This window comes from Heteronotia binoei, chromosome 4 (genome assembly GCF_032191835.1).
Source record: "Heteronotia binoei isolate CCM8104 ecotype False Entrance Well chromosome 4, APGP_CSIRO_Hbin_v1, whole genome shotgun sequence".
In the NCBI taxonomy this organism is placed as follows: Eukaryota; Metazoa; Chordata; class Lepidosauria; order Squamata; family Gekkonidae; genus Heteronotia; species Heteronotia binoei.
In genome coordinates, this window is record NC_083226.1 from 5,549,994 (window position 1) to 5,571,239 (window position 21,246).

The 21,246-nt window shown below is 45.7% G+C and overlaps 1 protein-coding gene across 8 annotated transcripts in view; it reads right to left on the reverse strand.

Annotated features, from left to right (window-relative positions):
• The window catches only part of KCNMA1 (potassium calcium-activated channel subfamily M alpha 1), an 866,219-nt gene that overhangs the window by 19,532 nt on the left and 825,441 nt on the right, over nucleotides 1-21,246 (reverse strand). For 5 of the 8 annotated variants that reach the window (XM_060236723.1, XM_060236715.1, XM_060236721.1 and 2 more), the window contains 3 exons: nucleotides 13,585-13,715; nucleotides 4,393-4,587; nucleotides 180-298 (listed from right to left, as the gene is read on the reverse strand). In XM_060236723.1, the coding sequence (XP_060092706.1) occupies nucleotides 180-298; nucleotides 4,393-4,587; nucleotides 13,585-13,715 (445 nt within the window). Of the gene's footprint in view, nucleotides 1-179; nucleotides 299-4,392; nucleotides 4,588-13,584; nucleotides 13,716-19,518; nucleotides 19,603-21,246 lie in introns of all 8 variants that reach the window. The other 3 variants (XM_060236714.1, XM_060236716.1, XM_060236717.1) reach the window with 1 other exon arrangement.

The following is a 21,246-nucleotide window of genomic DNA, read 5'->3' on the forward strand; positions in this document are numbered from 1 at the left end:
CCTCCGCTGGTTCCTCTAAAATTCTGGTACCGTCTTTGCACAGCATACGCTTGCTGCATAGCAGTCTCTGATTAACTGCATCTCAGGAGATCGAATTGCTCCAAACAAGAGGCTTTGTTCCAAGATGCTAGGAAGCAGTCACCCAAGGATTGGTTGAGACCACTAAGGGTGACACATACCGCTTGGTGCATTGGCTAGGACTATTTTGATGGAAATCTCTCAATCGGTATATTCCAAAGCAAAGCATATTGTAGGTTTTCAGAGCTTTACAAAACAGATCTCCGTAACAACCACCATCCTACGAGACAAAACAGAAAAAAAGAGAGTTTAAAAAAAAAATCTCCCCCCACCACAAATTCCGACAATGACAAAGAATGGGAAGATTTTAAGCCACTAGTTCTATGCCAAGGGGACAAGGTGTTAGGCAATCTGTTGTTTACTTGTCGCAAGTGAGAAACAATTAGTCAGGAAGCTGTCCAATTTAAATGCTTGAATCTTGAAACGAGCTAATAAATGTGTGCATGGGAATGTTATCTCCCAGTGACTACATTACACCCCCCTCTGCCCTCCAAAAAGTGACGGACTTTTATTTTAATTGGGCCTGCATGCTTTGGGGACCAGCAAGCGGCTTATTCCACAAATTAAGAGCCATGTCGTCTTCAACAAGCAGATGATTAAGGAGGTGTGACTTTTCCTTCCTTCCTTCCTCTAGTCTTGGAAATTATTGTGTCTCCGTTTCCTGAACTGGGCTGTCAATTTTCACCGAGATGGTTTGGATTCCTCAAGGGAGAAGAACGCCCTGGCACTTGGTAGGTAAGTTTCCCCTTGCTGCCGCCACACATACATTTTTAGTCTTGGGGGGAATAAAGAGGAGGAAGAAAACACATGTTTGTCTCTAAGAAATGCCGCCACCCATCAAGATTGTCTCCGGTCCCCATGCCAAGCATTTTGCTTTGATTGCGGGACTCAATTGGCATTCAGGATGGCAGCAGCAGGGACTAGTTCTTATGCACAAGGCTGCCAACTAACAGCTTTACCAGCATCATTTGTATAGGCGAAAGCAGACTTAACGCTTGCCCAGCTTCTCTTTCATTCTCCATGAAGAAAAAGAAGAAAATATTGGATTTATATCCTGCCCTATACTTTGAATCTCAGAGTGGTCACAATCTCCTTTATCTTCTTGCCCCACAACAGACACCCTGTGAGGTAGGTGGGGCTGAGAGAGCTCTGACGGAAGCTGCCCATTCAAGGACAACTCTGCGAGAGCTATGGCTGACCCAAGGCCATCCCAGCAGCTGCAAGTGGAGGAGCAGGGAATCGAACCTGATTCTCCCATATAAGAGTCCACGCACTTAACCACTACACCAAACTGGCTCTCCTGAGGGGATGGGTGGAAGCAGATTCATGTGTGGAAGGGACTAACAGTCAGTTCTCATCATTAACCAGTCTGGAATCCTTTATGCATAAAGAAGGGGTTCCAAACATGGCGCCTGATGACACCTTTTCTGGTGCCAGCCAAGTGTTTTTAGGAAGTCGGCAGGGCAAAGTAGGGCTTCTGATTGGCCACTGAAGATTTGATTGGCTGTGCAGATTTTTTTTTAACGTTGCTTAAAAAAAAAGCAAGGATGTGCGCTGTGTGACTAGAGATGGAAAAGCCCGGGGAAAACCCAGAAAAATTAAAAAAAAAAAAAACCCGTTTTTTTTCCTGAAGCCTTTTTTGTTTTTTTTCCCAAAAAAATTGGAAAAATTGAAAGAAAAGAAAAGAAAAAAAATTGATTATGGAACTTTTTATTTTAGCATGATGAATAGATTTTAAGACAAGGTGTTCAAATATTTTCCAAATCATTTCTAAAAAATATGTATGGTATCAGATTATTCTAACTTCTGTGCACTGAGGACAAACAAGTCCTAGGTCAGGCCTATTCATTGAACTTAGTCCTCCACTCCCTTCTATACACTTCCCCCCTCTTCGATTATTTTTATGAGAATGAGTTTATTTTATTTTTACTTAATACTATGGAAAGGAAATATGAATGATTGTTACTTCTGGATTTTTAAAAATAGTTTTGTGGAGGTTTTTTTGTCTGTTCCACATAAACTAGTAAACAGTTCGGGAGACTGTTGCTCCATTTGTTACAATTACAAATAAATGTTATTTAAAAGTAAATTCTGTTTGTAGTAATTGTTTGGATACACTGTATTTTTAATATGCTAGTTGTGATAATTTCATGCCAAGTAAAATTGTCCATGGTCATATTTTATATTCCTAAAGTAACAGAATGACTTTCAATCTGGAAAAGAAAAAAGAAGGGCCAATGTGGCATTTTTTTTCAATTTTTCCGAAAATTTCTGTTTTCCCCTGAAAAAAAACCAGAAAAGAAAAAGTTTTTTTTTTTCCTGAACTTCAACATTTTTGGAAATGTGACATCTCTGTGTGTGACTGAAGTGAAGCTGTGGTAGCCATTTTGTTGCTGCAGCCGCCATGCTGTGGGCAGGATTGCAGATCTGCCTGCAAGCGCAGAAAGGTTAGGACTGGAGCCCCTGGCGGGAAGGGACATCAAGGCAGCCTTTGAGCCTCCCACAACGTACAAGATGCAACACGCAATGCAGGACTCGATACATGTATGTGAACTTTTCCGCTATTAAAGGGGACTGAGGACTCACATGGTGAGGTGTAAACGTGGGCATGAGGAAGGATGGATCCAACTGATTCCATTCTATGCCAGTTCCCGTTCCCTGTAGCTGGTCTTGTGTTTGAGAGTTAATTGTGGAAGGAGGAGGAGGAAGTGATTGGATTTATACCCTGCCCACCACTACCCAAAGGAGTCTCAGACTGTCTTACAATCTCCTTTTCCCTTCCCCTCCCCACAACAGAAACCCTGTGAGGGAGGTGGGGCTGAGAGCTCTGACAGAAGCTGCTCTTTCCAAAACAACCTCTGACAGTTATGACTGACCCAAGGTCACTCCAGCAGGTGCAGGTGGAGGAGTGGGGACTCAAACCCGATTCTCCCACATAAAAGTCTGCGTATTTAACCACTATACCAAACAGATTTGTGAATATCTTTGCCCATGCTTTTCTTGTTCTTTGTGAGAGGCGGTGGTGCTGAAGAGTCCTTCACATGTGTTTCAGATTAGCCATGATCCTGGAGATCGAAGATTATGCTGGTGGCAGCTGGAAGGCTTTTTGAGAGTGGGGTGGGGCTTGCATTATTCCAGTAGGGCTTGTATTATTCCACCAGTGGTTGCCCATCCATAGGTTATTGCATGTAGCCTATTGTCTGACTGAATCAGCTGGAAAAGGCTACATCAGGGGGTCCCAGTGACCCAGGCGTCTCTCTTTCCTGGCACTCTTCAAGTGGGGCTCCTCTCCAGTAGGTCTGGCTGCTGGAAATCTGATTGGCTCTGGACATCAAAATAATGTTGTTTTGGTGGCTGCTACCACTACAATGTTGCTTTTCTCTTTCTCACTGCTTTTCCTCCTCTTGTCTCCTTCCCTTGACCTTCCTTTGTGTGTAGCTTTGCCATCTTCAAATACTTGAAGGGCTCTCATACTGAGGATGGTGTGGAATTGTTTTCTGTGGCCCCAGAACCAAGGGGTTGAAATTAAATCAAAAGGGTTTCTGGCTCAACATTAGGAAGAACTTCCTGACAGTTACAGTGGTTTGGTTAAGTGCACAGGCTCTTATCTGGGAGAACCAAGTTTGATTCCCCACTCCTCCACTTGCACCTGCTGGAATGGCCTTGGGTCAGTCATAGCTTTCGTAGGAGTTGTCCTTGAAAGGGCAGCTGCTGTAAGAGCTCCCTTAGCCCCACTTACCTCACAGGGTGTCTGTTGTGTGTGTGTGTGTGGGGGGGAAGGTAAAGGAGATTGTGACCGCTCTGAGATTCAGAGTATAGGGCAGGGTATAAATCCCATATCTTCCTTCTTCCTCCTTCTTCCTCAGTGGAATGTGGTGGGCTCTACTTCCTTGGGGTTTTTTAAACAGAGGCTAGATGGCCATCTGACAGCAATGCAGATCCTGTGAATTTAGGGGGAGGTGTTTGTGAGTTTCCTGCATTGTGCAGGGGGTTGGACTAGATGACCCTGGAGCTCCCTTCCAACTCTATTATTCTATTATTCTCTCATGGGGGCCACTTTGTGGATGGCTTCATGCCCCATGGCAGCCATGTTTGTAGTTGCACCTAGTGCTTTGTGTCTGAATCCACCAACGTGCCCACAGGTTCAAAAGGGCGGGGGACCCCTAGGCTATTTTAAATGTATGGTCTTGGGCCAACTGCAGAAGCAGGATACATGCTGCCTTCAGGGTTATCATTCATATCTATAATCCAGGAAGAGACAACAGGAGTCCTAAAATGGTTCCCCTCCATTTCCTTTTCCCGTCTCAGCCTTACTCCAAGGTCCGCAAACGGCCCGTCTAGCAACGCCAGCTGAGCCACCCGACACCGGTCCCTGTTGGCGAGGGTCTGGGGCGTGCTGTAGCCCCCCCTCAGTGCGTTCTCCTCAGCGATCAGCGCTTCCAGCTCCGGCGTGGCTCCTCCCGTTACCAACGTACGTATCAGCGTGAGGATATTGTCGTTGAAGTATGTCTGCAAAGATAGAAGAGAGCTCTTTAAGCAAACACCATTAAAGTCACAACTGAAGACATCCAAATTACAACTTTTCGAGCTTTCTGCTGTTTAAAGTTCTTGGCTGTCTCTTCAAATAATTTCCCATCGGAAGTGAAAAGACAGCATCCCCCAATTACTCTATTTTCTTCTGTCCCATTAGGCTCCTGCACTCGATCCTCTGCCCGCCCGGCCCCCCTAAAGAAGAAAAAAAATCACACCGATTCGGGGCTGATTTTTATTAAAGAACAAAAAAAAATGTGAATCATTTATGTTTCCTATAATTGGTGTTATTGGCGAAGGCATGACTGCCTTCCTCTCATTGCCTTCATGTCTAATAACAGCTTTTAGGACGGGTAATTGTAAAATCCAGACCACATTTAAAGCTTACAGGGGCTAGATTGCCTTTTTAGACTTGTCACCAATCCGCTGGGGAGCCGCCTCTGTGCTTCAGATGTCATTACTTATTACGGCAGCCGGGGCCCTCGCCTTCTTCCCGCGCATTGTCCTAAACAGCTTATTATGAGGCTTGACAGTGTTCAGACACAAGCAGGTATCAATTAAACATTTTGAGTTCGTTCCAGATAAATGTATGATGAGTTTAGTATCCTGCCACTTCCTTTTTAAAAACTCTAGGGTATAGGGTAAGTGTAGTTTATTAGGCGAGATTTCCTCTGCAGTGACATTTTGCCAGTGCCGCAAGCCGCACTGGCCTGTCAAGCAAACAATGGGCATTTTAAAATATTAATTTAATGCCAACAGAAGGGAGTTCATTTAAAAGTACAGTGGACTGGTTCAAAGATGCTCCATTAAATAGTTACTATCCATGACAGGCTGAGTTCCCCAGTGATAACAAAAAGAGTGGCATTAAACTCTAGCCCTGACCGGGATGGCCCAGGCTAGCCCGATCTCATCAAGTCTTGGTCAGTTCTGGTTAGCATTTGGAGGGGAGACCGCCAAGGAAGTCCAGGGTTGCTAGCAGAAACCACCTCTGAACATCTCTTACTCTGAACTAGAAGGCCCAGGCTAGCCTAGTCTCATTAGATCTTGGGAGCCAAGCAGAGTTGACCCTGGTTGGTACTTGGATGGGAGACTGCCAAGAAGTCCAAAAGAACATAAGAGAAGCCCTGTTGGATCAGGCCAAAGGTCCATCCAGTCCAACACTCTGTGTCATATAAGAACATAAGAGAAGCCCTGTTGGATCAGGCCAATGGTCCATCCAGTCCAACACTCTGTGTCACATAAGAACATAAGAGAAGCCATGTGGATCAGGCCAGTGGCCCATCCAGTCCAACACTCTGAGTCACATAAGAACATAAGAGAAGCCATATTGGATCAGGCCAATGGCCCCTCCAGTCCAACACTCTGTGTCACATAAGACATAAGAGAAGCCATGTTGGATCAGGCCAAAGGTCCATCCATTCCAACACTCTGTGTCACATAAGAACATAAGAGAAGCCTTGTTGGATCGGGTCAATGGCCCCTCCAGTCCAACACTCTGTGTCACATAAGAACATAAGAGAAGCCCTGTTGGATCAGGCCAATGGCCCATCCATTCCAACACTCTGTGTCATATAAGAACATAAGAGAAGCCATGTTGGATCAGGCCAATGGCCCCTCCAGTCCAACACTCTGAGTCACATAAGAACATAAGAGAAGCTCTGTTGGATCAGGCCAATGGCCCATCCAGTCCAACACTCTGTGTCACATAAGAACATAAGAGAAGCCCTGTTGGATCAGGCCAATGGCCCATCCATTCCAACACTCTGTGTCCATAAGAACATAAGAGAAGCCATGTTGGATCAGGCCAATGGCCCATCCATTCCAACACTCTGTGTCACATAAGAACATAAGAGAAGCCATGTTGGATCAGGCCAATGGCCCCTCCAGTCCAACACTCTGAGTCACATAAGAGTTTCTTTGCATATTAGGCCACACACCTCTGATGTAGTCAGTCCTCCAAGAGCTTACAAGGCTCTTTTTCGTAAGCTCTTGGAGGATTGGCTACAACAGGGGTGTGTGGCCTAATGTGCAAAGGAGTTCCTGCTAGAATTCCACCCCTGTCACTAATGCTATCCAGCCATCGCATCTTTTGCCGTCCCCTTCTTCTTTTGCCTTCTGTCTTTCCCAGCATCAGGGTCTTCTCCAGGGAGCAGTCCCTTCTCATTTGGTGGCCAAAGTATCTGAGCTTCAGCTTCAGCATCTGACCTTCCAGGGAACAGGGTTGATTGCCCTTAATACTGACTGATTTGATCTTCTTGTAGGCCAAGGAACGCTCAAGATTCTTCTCCAGCACCACTATTTTATATGTGCCCACAAAATTCTTCTGAGGATTTGCCTGGGACAAAATCCAGAATTGACTAAGAGAACAAAATTTCTTCTGATGATGATATTTTGATGGGAGCTCCAGCCCACTGTCTTTGGAGTAACCTTGCGGGCGAAGCAGGGGCACCCTTGCTGGAAATACTTCCAAGGGCACCCCTAAATTCACAGGATCTTAAGAACATAAGAGAACATAAGAGAAGCCATGTTGGATCAGGCCAACGGCCCATCAAGTCCAACACTCTGTGTCACACAGTGGCAAAAAATTTTATATACACACATACACTGTGGCTAATAGCCACTGATGGACCTGTGCTCCATATTTTTATCTAAACCCTTCTTGAAGGTGGCTATACTTGTGGCCGCCACCACCTCCTGTGGCAGTGAATTCCACATGTTAATCACCCTTTGGGTGAAGAAGTAGATGGCCATCTTCATTGCTGTCAGATGGCCATCTAGCCTCTGTTTAAAAACCTCCAAGGAAGGAGAGCCCACCACCTCCAGAGGAAGACTGTTCTGCTGAGAAATCGCTCTAACGGTCAGGAAGTTCTTCTTAATGTTGAGCTGGAAACTCTTTTTTGATTTAATTTCAACCCACTGGTTCTGGTCCAACCTTCTGGGGCCACAGAAAACAATTCCACACCATCCTCTAGATGACAGCCTTCAAGTACTTGAAGATAGTGATCATATCACCTCTCAGCCATCTCCTCTCCAGGCTAAACATCCCCAGCTCCTTCAACCTTTTCTCATAGGACTTGGTCTCCAGACCCCTCCCCATCTTCGTCACCCTCCTCTGGACCCGTTCCAGCTTGTCTATATCCTTCTTATAATGTGGTGCCCAGAACTGAACACAATACTCCACATGAGGTCTTACCAGAGCAGAGTAAAGCGATACCATCACATCACAATTCTGGTCACCGCACCTCAAAAAGGATATTATAGCATTGGAAAAAGTGCAGAAAAGGGCAACTAGAATGATTAAAGGTTTGGAAGACTTTCCCTATGAAGAAAGCTTAAAACGCTTGGGGCTCTTTAGCTTGGAGAAACGTTGACTGCAGGGTGACATTAAAGAGGTTTACAAGATTATGCATGGGATGGAGAAAGTAGAGAAAGAAGTACTTTCTCCCTTTCTCACAATACAAGATCTCGTGGACATTCAATGAAATTGCTGAGCAGTCAGGTTAAAATGGATAAAAGGAAGTACTTCCTCACCCAAAGGGTGATTAACATGTGGAATTCACTGCTGCAGGAGGTGGTGGAGGCTTCAAGCATAGCCAGCTTCAAGAGGGGATTGGATAAAAATATGAACCGTTTTCATACACAGCTTACCTTGCAGTCACAATCCTGTTCCCTCCGCGGCGTCTGTCGGATTTCCCACCATCTGCTCTGGAGTTACAAGAAGTGCCAAGGCTTTTGCGTAGCAAACGTAAACTGGGTTTTAGCGGTTTACGTTTGCTATGCAAAAGCTGCAGCACTTCCTCTAACTTTGGTGCAGATGGTGGGAAATCCGACCAGACGCTGCGGAGGGAACAGGATTGTGACTGTGAGGTAAGCTGTGTACGAAAACGGTCATGGAGCAGAAGTCCATCAGTGGCTATTAGCCACGGTATATTTATGTATATATATATATGTGTGTGTGTGTGTGTGTGTGTGTATACACACACACACACACACACACACATATTGGCCACTGTGTGACACAGAGTGTTGGACTGGATGGGCCATTGGCCTGATCCAACATGGCTTCTCTTATGTTCTTATCACATGATCTGGACACTATACATCTGTTGATACAGCCCAAAATTGCATTTCCCTTTTTAGCCACCGCATCACACTGTTGACTTATGTTCAGCGTATGATCCACTAAGACCCCTAGATCTTTTTGCACATACTACTGCTAAGACAAGTAGATATTGAAAGGAGTTCCTGCTAAAAAAAGAAGCCCTGGCAGTACACTAAAGCTAAAGGAATTCAAAGCTATGTTCCATTTGTTTCGTGAGAGAAGGCACCATGGCCTGAATCGGCTGTCCAGTATAAGAAACCCACCCAGATGTTTTTACAGTTGTGGTTTAACACAATCCCATTCGAAAGTACAAAATTCCTGTTTTTGAGTGTGTTGTAGTCACTGATGCACAACTCTTTAATTTGCAGTAGCTAACTGGATGCCATCTCCAGCATTCCAGTATGGAAATGCACACAGCAGAAGGGATGACACAAATGGACCACTGGTCATGGCTACAACCACAACGCTTCTGGAGGGCAGTTATTGGAGGACTGCTTTCCAGGTCCCTGCCTCCACTGCTGGTGGGTGTGTGTAAAATAATTGCATGATTAAGCTGTTCTACTTAGGGTTCTAATTTGTATCCTGTTTTATATTCAATAAAAACGTTGGTCTTCAAAAAAAAATGACATGATCTTATGGTCCACTATTGTTAAGGAGCCTCATGGTGCAGAGTGGTAAAGCTGCAGTACTGCAGTCCAAGCTCTGCTCACAACCTGAGTTCAATTCCAATGGAAGCCGGGTTCAGGTAGCTGGCTCAAGGTTGACTCAGCCTTCTATCCTTCCAAGGTCGGTAAAATGCGTACCCAGCTTGCTGGGGGTAAAGGGAAGATGGCTGGGGAAGGCAATGGCAAACCACCACATAAAAAAGTCATAAGAACAAAAGAATGTAAGAGAAGCCCTGTTGGATCAGGCCAATGACCCATCCAGTCCAACACTCTGTGTCACACAGTGGCCAAAAAACCAGGTGCCATCAGGAGGTCCATCAGTGGGGTCAGGACACTAGAAGTCCTCCCACTGTTGCCCCCCCCTCCCCCAAGAATCAAGAATACAGAGCATCACTGCCCTAGACAGAGAGTTCCATCAATATGCTGTGGCTAATGACCCCTGATGGACCTCTGCTCCATAAGCTTAACCAATCCCCTCTTGTAGCCGCCACCACCTCCTGTGGCAGTGAATTCCATGTGGTAATCACCCTTTGGGTGAAGAAGTCTGCCAAGAAAACGTCATGCTGTGACATCACCCCATAGGTTGGTAACAATTTGGTGCTTGCACAGGGGACTACCTTTACTGTCCATTATTAATGCTGTCATGCTTCTTAAACGAATTGGTCTTTTACAAAAAAATTCAACTGAAAATTAACAGAGCTTTTAAATACCTCCTAATGGCATTTTGCCTTTCATTTATAATTCCTCCAAGAAGTACAGTTTCCTGTCACAGCTTCTGTTTTGAAATATTTGCTGATTTGCACAAGTTATAAAGTGAAAACTCCAGGGCTTTTTTCAATGGCAGGACATTTTTAAAATATGTATTTCAAGGCAACCGTGATGTCTAAATACACTTTCCCCCATGCCTGGCATTTAATTTAAAAGCCTAAACCGCCAAATGCAGACAACCCTGAGCTGAAATCGCTGCCTGAAGGCTGGTGACATCACAGAGGCTGAACAAGGCAAAAGAAGAAGCAAACATTCATTAACTTCTTATATTGCAAATTCACAAGACAGGGTCCTCAGGTTTTCTGTGAGCCTTTCATAAGAGTGGCTTTAATTGCCTACTAAGATCCCCGTGGCGCAGAGTGGTAAAGCTGCAGTACTGCAGTCTGAGCTGCCTTCTCATGACCTGAGTTCAATCCCAGCAGAAGCTGGGTTCAGGTAGCCGGCTCCAGGTTGACTCAGCTTTCCATCCTTCCGAGGTCGGTAAAATGAGTCCCCAGCTTGCTGGGGGAAAAGTGTAGATGACTGGGGAAGGCAATGGCAAACCACCTGTAAGAAGTCTGCCGTGAAAACGTGAAAGCAACGTCATCCCAGAGTCGGAAACGACTGGTGCTTGCACAGGGGACTACCTTGACCTTTTTACTTTAATCCTTCTGAACAGGAAGCAAACTGTTTTAAGATTTGTGTTTTCATTTCAGCTGTCAATGAACAGATAACAAAAAAGGCTTTGAATAGGTACCCTTGCTTTCGACTGATTGACTAGTTTAAATAAATTTACATGTTGCAATATCTTGTTTTTGTTTAGGACTTTGAAGGATAGGGTCACACTCTTAACCCACCGGCTATATGTAGTTCAGCTTACTGTACCCCATCCCCTTGTCTGAAGAATTATGCATGCATACAAAAGCTGACAATCTGAATAAAACTTTGTTGGTTTTAAAGGTGCTACTGGACTCCTACTTTGTTCTGCTGCTTCAGACCAACACGGCTGCCCACCTGGATTTCTCTTACATGTGAGAATTTACCTCTTTAGAGGGCTGGTCGCTTCCTCTGCAGTGGTTCTCCTTGGCTGTTTCCCCTCCATACCTCATTTGCTCTACCATCCATTTCTTTCTTCCCAAACAACTATTCCCTATATTCCCAACTATTCTCGCAATACAAGAACTCGTGGGCATTCGATGACATTGCTGAGCAGACAGGTTAAAATGGATAAACGGAAGTCCTTCTTCACCCAGAGGGTGATTAACATGCGGAATTCACTGCCACAGGAGGTGGTGGCGGCCACAAGCATGGCCACCTTCAAGAGGGGGTTAGATAAAAATATGGAGCAGAGGTCCATCAGTGGCTATTAGCCACAGTGTGTGTGTGTGTGTGTGTGTGTGTATATATATTTGGCCACTGTGTGACACAGAATATTGGACTGGATTAGCCTTCCCAATCCCAGGTCCCAGCAGGGGATCCCCTGGTTTTACAGGCTTCCCCCCTCCCCCAGCCAGCTGGCCGGCGGAGGAAGCTCCACCCCCATAGCCATTATGCACCTCCAGGAACGATTCCCATAGGGAATGATGGGGAATTGATCCATGGATGTCAGGGGCTCTGGGGGGGCTGTTGTTTGAGGTAGAGGCGCCAAATTTTCAGTATAGCATCTAGTGCCTCTCCCCAAAATACCTCCCAAGTTTCAAAAAGATTGGACCAGGGGGTCCAATTCTATGAGCCCCAAAAGAAGGTGCCCCTATCCTTCATTATTTTCTATGGAAGGAAGGCATTCTAAAAGGTGTGCTGTCCCTTTCAATGTGATGGACAGAACTCCCTTAGAGTTCAATTATGCTTGTCACACCCTTGCTCCTGGCTCCGCCCCCAGTGTCTCCTGGCTCCACCCCCAAAGTCTCCTGGCTCCACCCCCAAAGTCCCCAGATATTTCTTGAATTGGACTTGGCAACCCTAGACTGGATGGGCCATTGGCCTGATCTAACATGGCTGCTCTTATGTTCTTATGTTCCCTGGGCCCTACCTCAGGCCCTGGCCTTTCCCCTCTGCTTTAGCCCACCTCAGTTATAACCCCAAGGAATGTGTTTGGGACTGCAGTGCAGGGGAAGGGGAGCCCTTGTGTATTGATCAGGATTCTCTAAGTGGGGGAAGGAGACCCCAAGGAAAATGCTCATTCCTTACTTTATATACAATATGTGTCCCTGCTTCCCAAAGACCAGCGCAGCCGCCCAGGTATGGGGACAATCTTTTCTCCTTGCATGGGCCACAGCACACAGGAACAGAGGGGGCCTATGGGTTGCTAAGCAGTAGGGTTAGTAACCAGCGGGAGGGTTATGGAGGAGGGCAGCATCCTCGGAAAATCTGACAGAAAAATAAACCCTCATCTACTTACTGGAAGTTCTTACCACAGAGTTACTGGTGACTCCTAGAGCTACCAGGAAGTGACAACGTGTAGCTCTAAGCATCGCCAGAAACTCTATGGTAAGAACTTCTTTTAAGTAAAAGAGATCTCTTCTGAATTTTTCTCCCACTGCCCCTTGCAGCAGTTATGGGCATTGGGACCCAGATAGAGGGAATTCCTGCCAGGAGTTTGGCAACCCTACTGAACACCAGGACAGAGCAGACAGTGCTAAGGTCTTTGTATTCATGCAGTTGTGCAGAGAAGCTCAGTTAAACATCAACAAGTGCAGAGTCAACATTCCTACTTACTTGTTTATTCCCATTCTATCACCTGGGGCAGTGGTTCCCAACCTTTTTGGCACCAGGGACTGGTTTTGTGGCCAATAAAGGTCTGAATGAATGGAAGACAATTTTTCCATGCACTTGGGTGTGTGTGATGGTTTCAGGATGATACAATTGTGCACCTTATTCCTATTAGTTTGGTGTGGTAGTTGTGGACTCCTATCTGAGAGAACCGGGTTTGGTTCCCCACTCCTCCACTTGCAGCTACTGGAATGGCCTTGGGTCAGCCATAGCTCTCACAGAGTTGTCCTTGAAAGGGCAGTTGCTGTAAAAGCTCTCTCAGCCCCACTCACCTCACAGGGTGTCTGTTGTGGGGGAGGAAGGTAAAGGAGATTGTGAGCCACTCTGAGCCTCTGAAATTTGGAATGGAGGGCAAAATATAAATCCAATGTCTTCTTATTATTAAATTGTAATATATAATGAAATGGACTGGTACTGGTCCCCGGCCCGGGGGTTGGGGACTCCTGACGTAGGGCAAAGGGGCATTTGGGGAGGGTCTCTCTCCCAGATGAAAGTTCCCTAAGCAGAGCCTATGATTTCCTCCACCACTCAAGGAAAAGCTGGCTATTCAGGCAGACATGCAGAGCACAAAAGTAGGATACGAGGAATACTTTCGCCCAGCTTGACCACAGGAGGAATGTGGAGCTGTAATGGCAACTGGCGGCGGGGGGGTGTCTTACAAAGAAGCAGAGAACACAGGGAAAAGGGCCTTACTGCGCTCATGAGAGAGTCCAGTACGCTGACGGCAAATGCAGTTCCACACGCAAAGGGCTGTGTGAGGTACAGTTCGGTGTCAGGGTCGTCATCGTCATCTTGGTCCAAAAACTGAACATTTGAATCATTCACTAAAAAGGCAATGATGAAATATATATACCCATTAATACATAGAGAATGATGTTTCCAAGTACCAGCAGATGAGCTTTACATACTACACATGAAGGAAAAAATGGTTGGGTGAGTAGAAACATAGGCATGGGTGTGATCAGATGAGCAGTTTGGCCCGCCATAGCAACCCCCCCCCCCAATTAAATAGGCATGATCACACATGCACATCTGGCCCACTTGTCCTTACCTCACACTAAAATGACTTCCATACGGATTAAATAGCCACCAGCCTGATCTAGATACCTAAACAGAAGGTCAGCTTGATCTGCATGTGGGAGAGATGTTTTCAAAATTCCCCTACCTGTTGCATTGTGTTCCCTGCGTTGTGTGTTTCCAACAACACATCACAGCAGTTTCCAGCACAACACATACCTTAAACATACTACTACACCAATTAAAAGAAACCAGGCCTTTGAGCTGAGAGAGGGTTTGGTGGAATTTGAAGAAGAATAATTGCAGATTTATATCCCACCCTTCTCTCTAAATCAGACTTAGAGTGGCTTACAATCTGCTTTATCTTCTTCCCCCACAACAGGCACCCTATGAGGTGGGTGGGGCTGAGAGAGCTCACACAGCAGCTGCCCTTTCAAGGACAACCTCTGCCAGAGCTATGGCTGACCCAAGGCCATTCCAGCAGCTGCAGGTGGAGGAGTGGGGAATCAAACCCGGTTCTCTCAGATAAGAGTCCACGCACTTAACCACTACATCCAATTGGCTCTCTACTACAGACAATGACTATATTTGCAAGAAAGATGACTGGAACAAGGAGCTAAAGGCATGGAGGCATATTTACCACCGAGTTTCCAGCAATTCCTAGAGATGCGTTGACAGTGCTTCCATGCCCCCACCCCCCCGGAAGTGATGTAATCCCAGTTGCCTGACAGCATGAGCTCTCACTGGCTAGCCCCTCTAAGGCTTATTCTCTGCTCTAAGAAGCAGAGAATTCCAGTTTCGGTGGGTTTTTACTCTGTAGGATGCAGAATACTTTTTTCATCTTGAAAACCAGATATCACAGCACAAACACCACAACATGTGCTCTAACCTTATTATGAGTACCTCTTTCTATCAGGCAAATTCTGGCAAGCACTGGCCACAAATTAGGCCTCACTAAAATAGCACATCTGTGTCTGTCCCATACAATTTTAAATTACAGGTGGGAATGTACATGACCGAATAATCTTTTACACACACATAAACACACACAAAAAAATCATAATGACAAAGTAGCATTTCAAGGGAGAAAGCCAGGCTAGAACAACTTTCTCTTGAGATCTAATTTTCTTTGGAAAAGAGGAGTGGGATTTTTTTGTTTTGCTTTTGGTAAGGGCCAGTGGGTGCCAGGCCATAGAATACTACAGGCAATTATATCACGATAACTGTATTATGTCTAAATAACCAAATCAGTCGCATTGCATCAATGGAAAAAGTCAAACAAAACAGGTTTGCAAAACCTGTATCTGACCTGAAAGGATGGGCTAGGAAACTGGTATTTCCAAACTCTTCTTCCTTTTGTGGTGTTAGATCAGGGGTGTTAAACATGCGGCCTGGGGGCTGAATCAGGCCCCCAGAGGGCTCCTCTCAGGCCCCTGAGCAACTGGCTTCATCTACTTCCTTCTCCCTCTCTCTTGCTCCCTTCTGCATCATAGCTTGATTTGCCAGGCTTGCTCAATCCCACAGGACCTACAGAGCAAAGACTCTGTTTTCTCCACTGGTTCAGGCTCCTCCCTTGGGCAGAGGGCAGAAGGGATAGCTTGCTTTGCCAGGCTCTCTCAATCACACAGCAGAGCTACTGAGCCAAGGCTTTCTCCCTTCAATTGGCTGAGGCTCCTCCCCCTCCTGGTCCCCTGGGGAAGGAAGCAAAGAGCCAGAGCTTCCTTTGCCCAGTTCCCTTCTTCCCCTACAAAGAAATCACCTTTAAGACAAATGAGTGCTAATATTTTAATTGGTTTTATTTTAAGTTTTTTTTTTTAAAAAAAAATCTTTAATTGTGTTTGTCTGTGTGCTTTATAAAGTTTACATCTCTGCTACCTGGCATTGCATTTTATGACAAGGCCAAACAAGGTCTCATTTATGTCAGATCCAGCACACATAACTAATGAGTTCAACACCCCGTGTTAGGTAAAGAGGCGTTTGACCTGTTCCACGCTGAAAATGTTTTGACTGTGTTTCCTTTTCTTAATCATGCCATGGGGAATTTCCAAAGAGCCTAATCACCACTAGAAAAACTGTTAAGTTCCACCACAGCTTTCAACAATACCATGTTTCCTTCCATTTCCCAACTAGCAACCGATTCTTCACAGGAGGCTGAAGTTGGTTCCTTATTCACAGATCCTTATTCAGTCCTTATTTGTGAATTCAATCAAAAACACAAGAGAGTTTGAAAGCTCTGAATCCCAAAATAAGGTCTGGATCCCCATATATCATACACCCCCTTCTTCAGGGGATTCTGCCTTTCGAGAAGATATGTGATGCCTCATGGTCCAGTGAGCGGTTCTCATGCCAGCTACTCCAAAACAAGGTGCCCCCAGGACACTCAAACAGACAACTTCAGCCTCCTATTCTTCACTGGCTCTGATCCTTGCGCTATTTCACAGGCCGCTTTTGAACCTTCCCTCAGTTTTGAAAGGGTACCGTCACACTTCCGAGTTTACCTCAGGAAAAGGCAGAGCCTTTTTGGAAATGGTAAATAAAACCGAGGCAAACGTCTTCAGGTTTTACCAGTCACTACCCAAGACTGACAGACTTGAAGAAGACTAATATCTCACACAAGGCTAATACCTGACACAAAAGCATCCCTTCTTCTGTTAGGTTGGTGACAAATTCTGAGTCACAGAATCATAGAGTTGGAAGGTACCTCCAGGGTCATCTAGTCCAAACCCCTGCACATTGCAGGAAACTCACAGACACCTCCCCCTAAATTCACAGGATCTTCATCACTGACAGATGGCCGTCTAGCCTCTGTTTAAAAACCTCCAAGGAAGGACAGCCCACTACCTCCTGAGGAAGCCTGTTCCTCTGAGTTCTTCCTAATGTTGAGCCGGAAACTCTTTTGATTTAATTTCAACCCATTGGTTCTGGTCCTACCTTCTGGGGTCACAGAAAACAATTCCACACCATCCTCTATATGACAGCCCTTCATGTACTTGAAGATGGTGATCATATCAGCTCTCAGCCGTCTCCTCAACAGGCTAAACGTCCCCAGCTCCTTCAACCTTTCTTCATAGAACTTGGTCTCCAGACCCCTCACCATCTTTGTCACCCTTCTCTGGACTCATTCTAGCTTGTCTAGATCCTTCTTAAAATGTGGTGCCCAAAACCGAACACAATACTCCAGGTGAGGTCTTACTAGAGCAGAGTAAAGCGACACCATCACATCACGTGACCATCACTATACTTCTGTTGATACAGCCCAAAATTGCATTTCCCTTTTTAACCACTGCATCACACTGTTGACTCATGTTCAGCGTATGATCCACTAAGACCCCTAGATCTTTTTCGCACATAAGACAAGTCTCCCCCATGGGTTTTTGCTACCTAAATACAGAACTTTACATTTATCCCTGTTAAAATTCATTTTATTGATTTTAGCCCAGTTTTCCAGCCTGTCAAGGTCATCCTGTATCCTGTTTCTGTCTTCTTCTGTGTTTGCAACCCCTCCCAATTTAGTATCATCTGCAAATTTAATAAGCGTTCCCTCTATTCCTTCATCCAAATCATTGATAAAGATGTTGAACAAAACAGGTCCCAGGACAGATCCTTGAGGCACTCCACTTGTTATTCCTCTCCAAGAGGATGAGGAATCATTCACAAGCACTCTTTGGGTGTGATCTGTCAACCAGTTACAGGATCTAAACCACATTTTACCAACTTGTCAACAAGGATAGCATGTGGAATCTTATCAAAAGCCTTACTGAAATCAAGATAAACAATATCTACAGCATTCCCCTGATCCAGCAAAGCAGTCATTTTCTCAAAAAAAGAGATCAGGTTAGTCTGACATGACTTGTTCTTGAGAAACCCATGCTGGCTCTTAGTAATCACATCCATTCTTTCTAAATGTTCCAGGACCGACTGTTTGATGATTTGTTCTAAAACTTTTCCAGGTATAGATGTCAAGCTGATCGTCTTTTTTTCCCTTCTTGAAGATGGGGGCAACATTCACCCGCCTCCAATCTTCTGGCACCTCTCCTATTCTGCAAGAATTCTCAAAAATAATAGCCAGAGGCTCAGAAATTACATCTGCAAGCTCTTTTAGAACCCTTGGATGCAATTCATCTGGCCCTGAGGACTTCGTTTCATTTAAAGAAACTAGGTGTTTATGTACTACCCCTATGCTGATCCTAGGTTGGAACTTCATACCCTCCTTATATGTTCTGTTTCTGCCTTGTTGAGCACCGTTTCCTTCAGAAGAGAAGACTGAGGAAAAGTAGGAATTGAGCAGTTCCGCCCTCTCTTCATTACCCGTTACAATTTGACTTTCTTGCCCTCGCAATGGGCCCACCATATCCTTGCTCTTTTTCTTACTCTGAACATAAGAAAAGAACCCTTTTTTTGTTGTTTTTAGCATCTTTGACCAGCCTAAGCTCATACTGAGCTTTAGCTTTCCTGACTTTTTCTCTACAAGCACTGGTGATTTGTTTATATTCATCCTTGGTTATAAGGCCCTCCTAATTCCTAAAGGAGTCTTTTTTTATTAAGTCTTTAGAGAGCTGTTTATGGAGCCACTTCAGCTTCTTTAGGCTTTTTCCATTTTTTCTTCTCATAGGAATCGTCTATGATTGCACTTTCTGTATTTCGCTTTTAAGAAGCTCCCACCCCTCCTGAACTCCCTTCCTCCTAAGTATTTCTGACCATGGGATTTTACCCAGCATAGTTCTAAGTTTATCAAAGTTTCTCATTCTGACGTTCAACCTATAAGTCTGACTACGTGTAGCTTTTCCCTTCCCTAAGACTGTAAATTCCAGAATCACATGGTCATTGTTGCCCAGGGTGCCCACTCTTTCCACTTCTTCAATCCGTTCTTTCTTGTCACTGCAAAATCTCAGGCAGCTTTGGGAAGCTGGAGCTCCCAGCCTCTGAGCTCCATCTTTTGTGGCTCACGCTGTCCTTGCTATGACTTGCAAGAAAGGTCTCTGGGCTGGAGGCGAGGGGGCTTTCAGAGTGAGAAGCCTCCTCACAGGGAAGAGCTAATCAAAACCTCACTTTGTAGAAGAAGCTTAGCCGGTTTTAGAGGTTTTGGAACTGAGGCCCCCCTCAACTGAACAAACAAACAAACAGCTTATGGGAAGGTGTGATGCTGGGATTCCTTTCTTATTTCTCTCCCCTCAAAAAGCTTTTATTTTTTCTTTCAATCCTGCAAGAGCTGTTAAGACATGTCAGTCAAATTGACAGGTGGCTGGAGTTTGAAAAAAAAAAGGAAAGAAAAGAAAAGAAAGCAAAGCCAAGGGGCGAAAAAAATGGTCTAGACCAAAGAAAAATGAATTGGTGTGAAGATGCTATGGAAACAGCCGGCAGGTCAGATGAGTGTGATCAAAGATTTACAGATGCCGCAATGTGGAAAGGGAGAAAAAAAAAATCATTACGAAACGCCAGAGAAAGACAGTTGATTTCAACTGGAATCACGAAATAAAAACACATTCAAAGCGGTGCTATGAGGGCTGCCCCCTCTGATACAGCCAGAGAAATAAAAGAGAAAGCCAATCACGGTTGGAACAACAAGAAGACAAAAAGGTGGCTGAGGTGAAGGGGAAAGGCGCTCCTTACCCAGTTCAGTTACCATTAGAATGTGAGTCCCACGGTTTTTTTCCTGACTGATAGAAACCAAAGGCAGAAGTTTGCCCAGCTTGGCTAATAAGTAAAGTGTTTAGGAGTGGGGGGGAGGGGGGGGGAGAAAAGAAGGCACAGAAAAAGAATAATGTAAGGGAGTGAGACAGGCAGTAAGGAAGTAAAGGAGAGAGTTTCCTGCATTGTGCAGGGGGTTGGACTAGATGACCCTGGAGGTCCCTATGATTCTAGGTCAGGTCTAGAACTAAATGGACAGAAAGTGAAAGGACAGAGAGGACTACAAATCTAGCTGGTATTCTGCCCTGGGCTACAGAATGGAAGACCTCCTTCCGCAACTATCTCCTTTCTTTCGATGCAGAGGAAATGAAGCCGGGCACTCTGTCGTCTCACCCTACATGATAGCAGCCTTTTCCGGCCTGTGGACACCTTTGGGGTTTTGAGAGGGGGTGGCGACCACCCCCCTATATTGGTAGGGCTGGCCCTAGGCTGCCTGGCACCCGAGGCAAGGCCAACTTCTGGTGCCCTCCCACACGGATAACATCACACAGTCATGTGCGGCACCCAATCTGGGGACCCCAGAAGGCCGGCGCCCTAGGCAGTGGCCCAGTTTGCCCAGTGGCACGGCCGGCCCTGCATATTGGCTGCCACAGGAAGTGGAGACAAACTTAAAATGGCTGCTGCGGGAAGTGAAGCGGAAGGGGAACACCGCCCTCCTCACAGCTCCTGGGAAGAAGGAAAGCCCGAAGGGGGAATGGGACACACACTGACTAAGGGAAGCCCAGCTGCTGAGCAGTCCTCCTGATCTCCTTTCATTTGAACAGGGGCAGTTGAGAGTAAGTCTTGCCTTGCAGCGCCCTCACCCACTTCCTGAAAAGCTTGCTGGGCATCAAAGGAAGCAGCCGTGTGTGCCAGGCTGCCCATGGGCACCACGTTTGGGAACAACGCCCCACATGAAGACAGCACAAATTTGTCATTGATCTGTCAGCTGAGCAGCGGAAGGACTGACAAGTGAACTTTGAATGCCAGCTATTAGATGGGTGGCAAGGCTCCCAGGGTACATTGCCTGGGCTAACAAAATTCAGCTCCCACCATCTCAGGTCCAAAGGGCCAGGGAGTAGATGAGGCTAAAGACTTCTGCCTGACGTGGAAAGCCACTGCCAGTCTTTAGCAATACTGACCTCGATGAACCAAGGGTCTGATTTCGTATAAGGCAGTTTTGTCTGTTCAGCTACACACTGCTGGACACCATTCATGGTGGTGGTGGCGGCAGCAGCGGCCAGGGGAGAGGCAAATTTAGGCATTTGTCTTGGGCACCAGAAGTGGGAGCGAGCCCGATTCGACGGCGCCTTCTGGAGCCCTAGGCAAATGCCGAGTTTGCCTAGTGGGCGAACTGGCCCTAAAGCAAAAGGATAGCATAACACCCAATGAAGCGTGGCTGCAGCTGTGGGCTATTTTATACACAAAAATTTTGAAGGGAATTTTGTTTCCACTCTTCCAGGCTGCAGAGCAGTACTGGAAATGAAAGCATGGGACTGACCTGAGTATACCGTACACCACAACCAGGTTTATGTGCCCACTTACCATAGGCCAGAAATGCTAAAAAGCCGTGTCCCCATCTCATGTGGCGTCTGTTCTGCAGGTTACATGTCCTTATGTCAGCAGAACAGGAAGTAGGAAAATTTCCTTATGTGCATGAGTGCTTTTTGT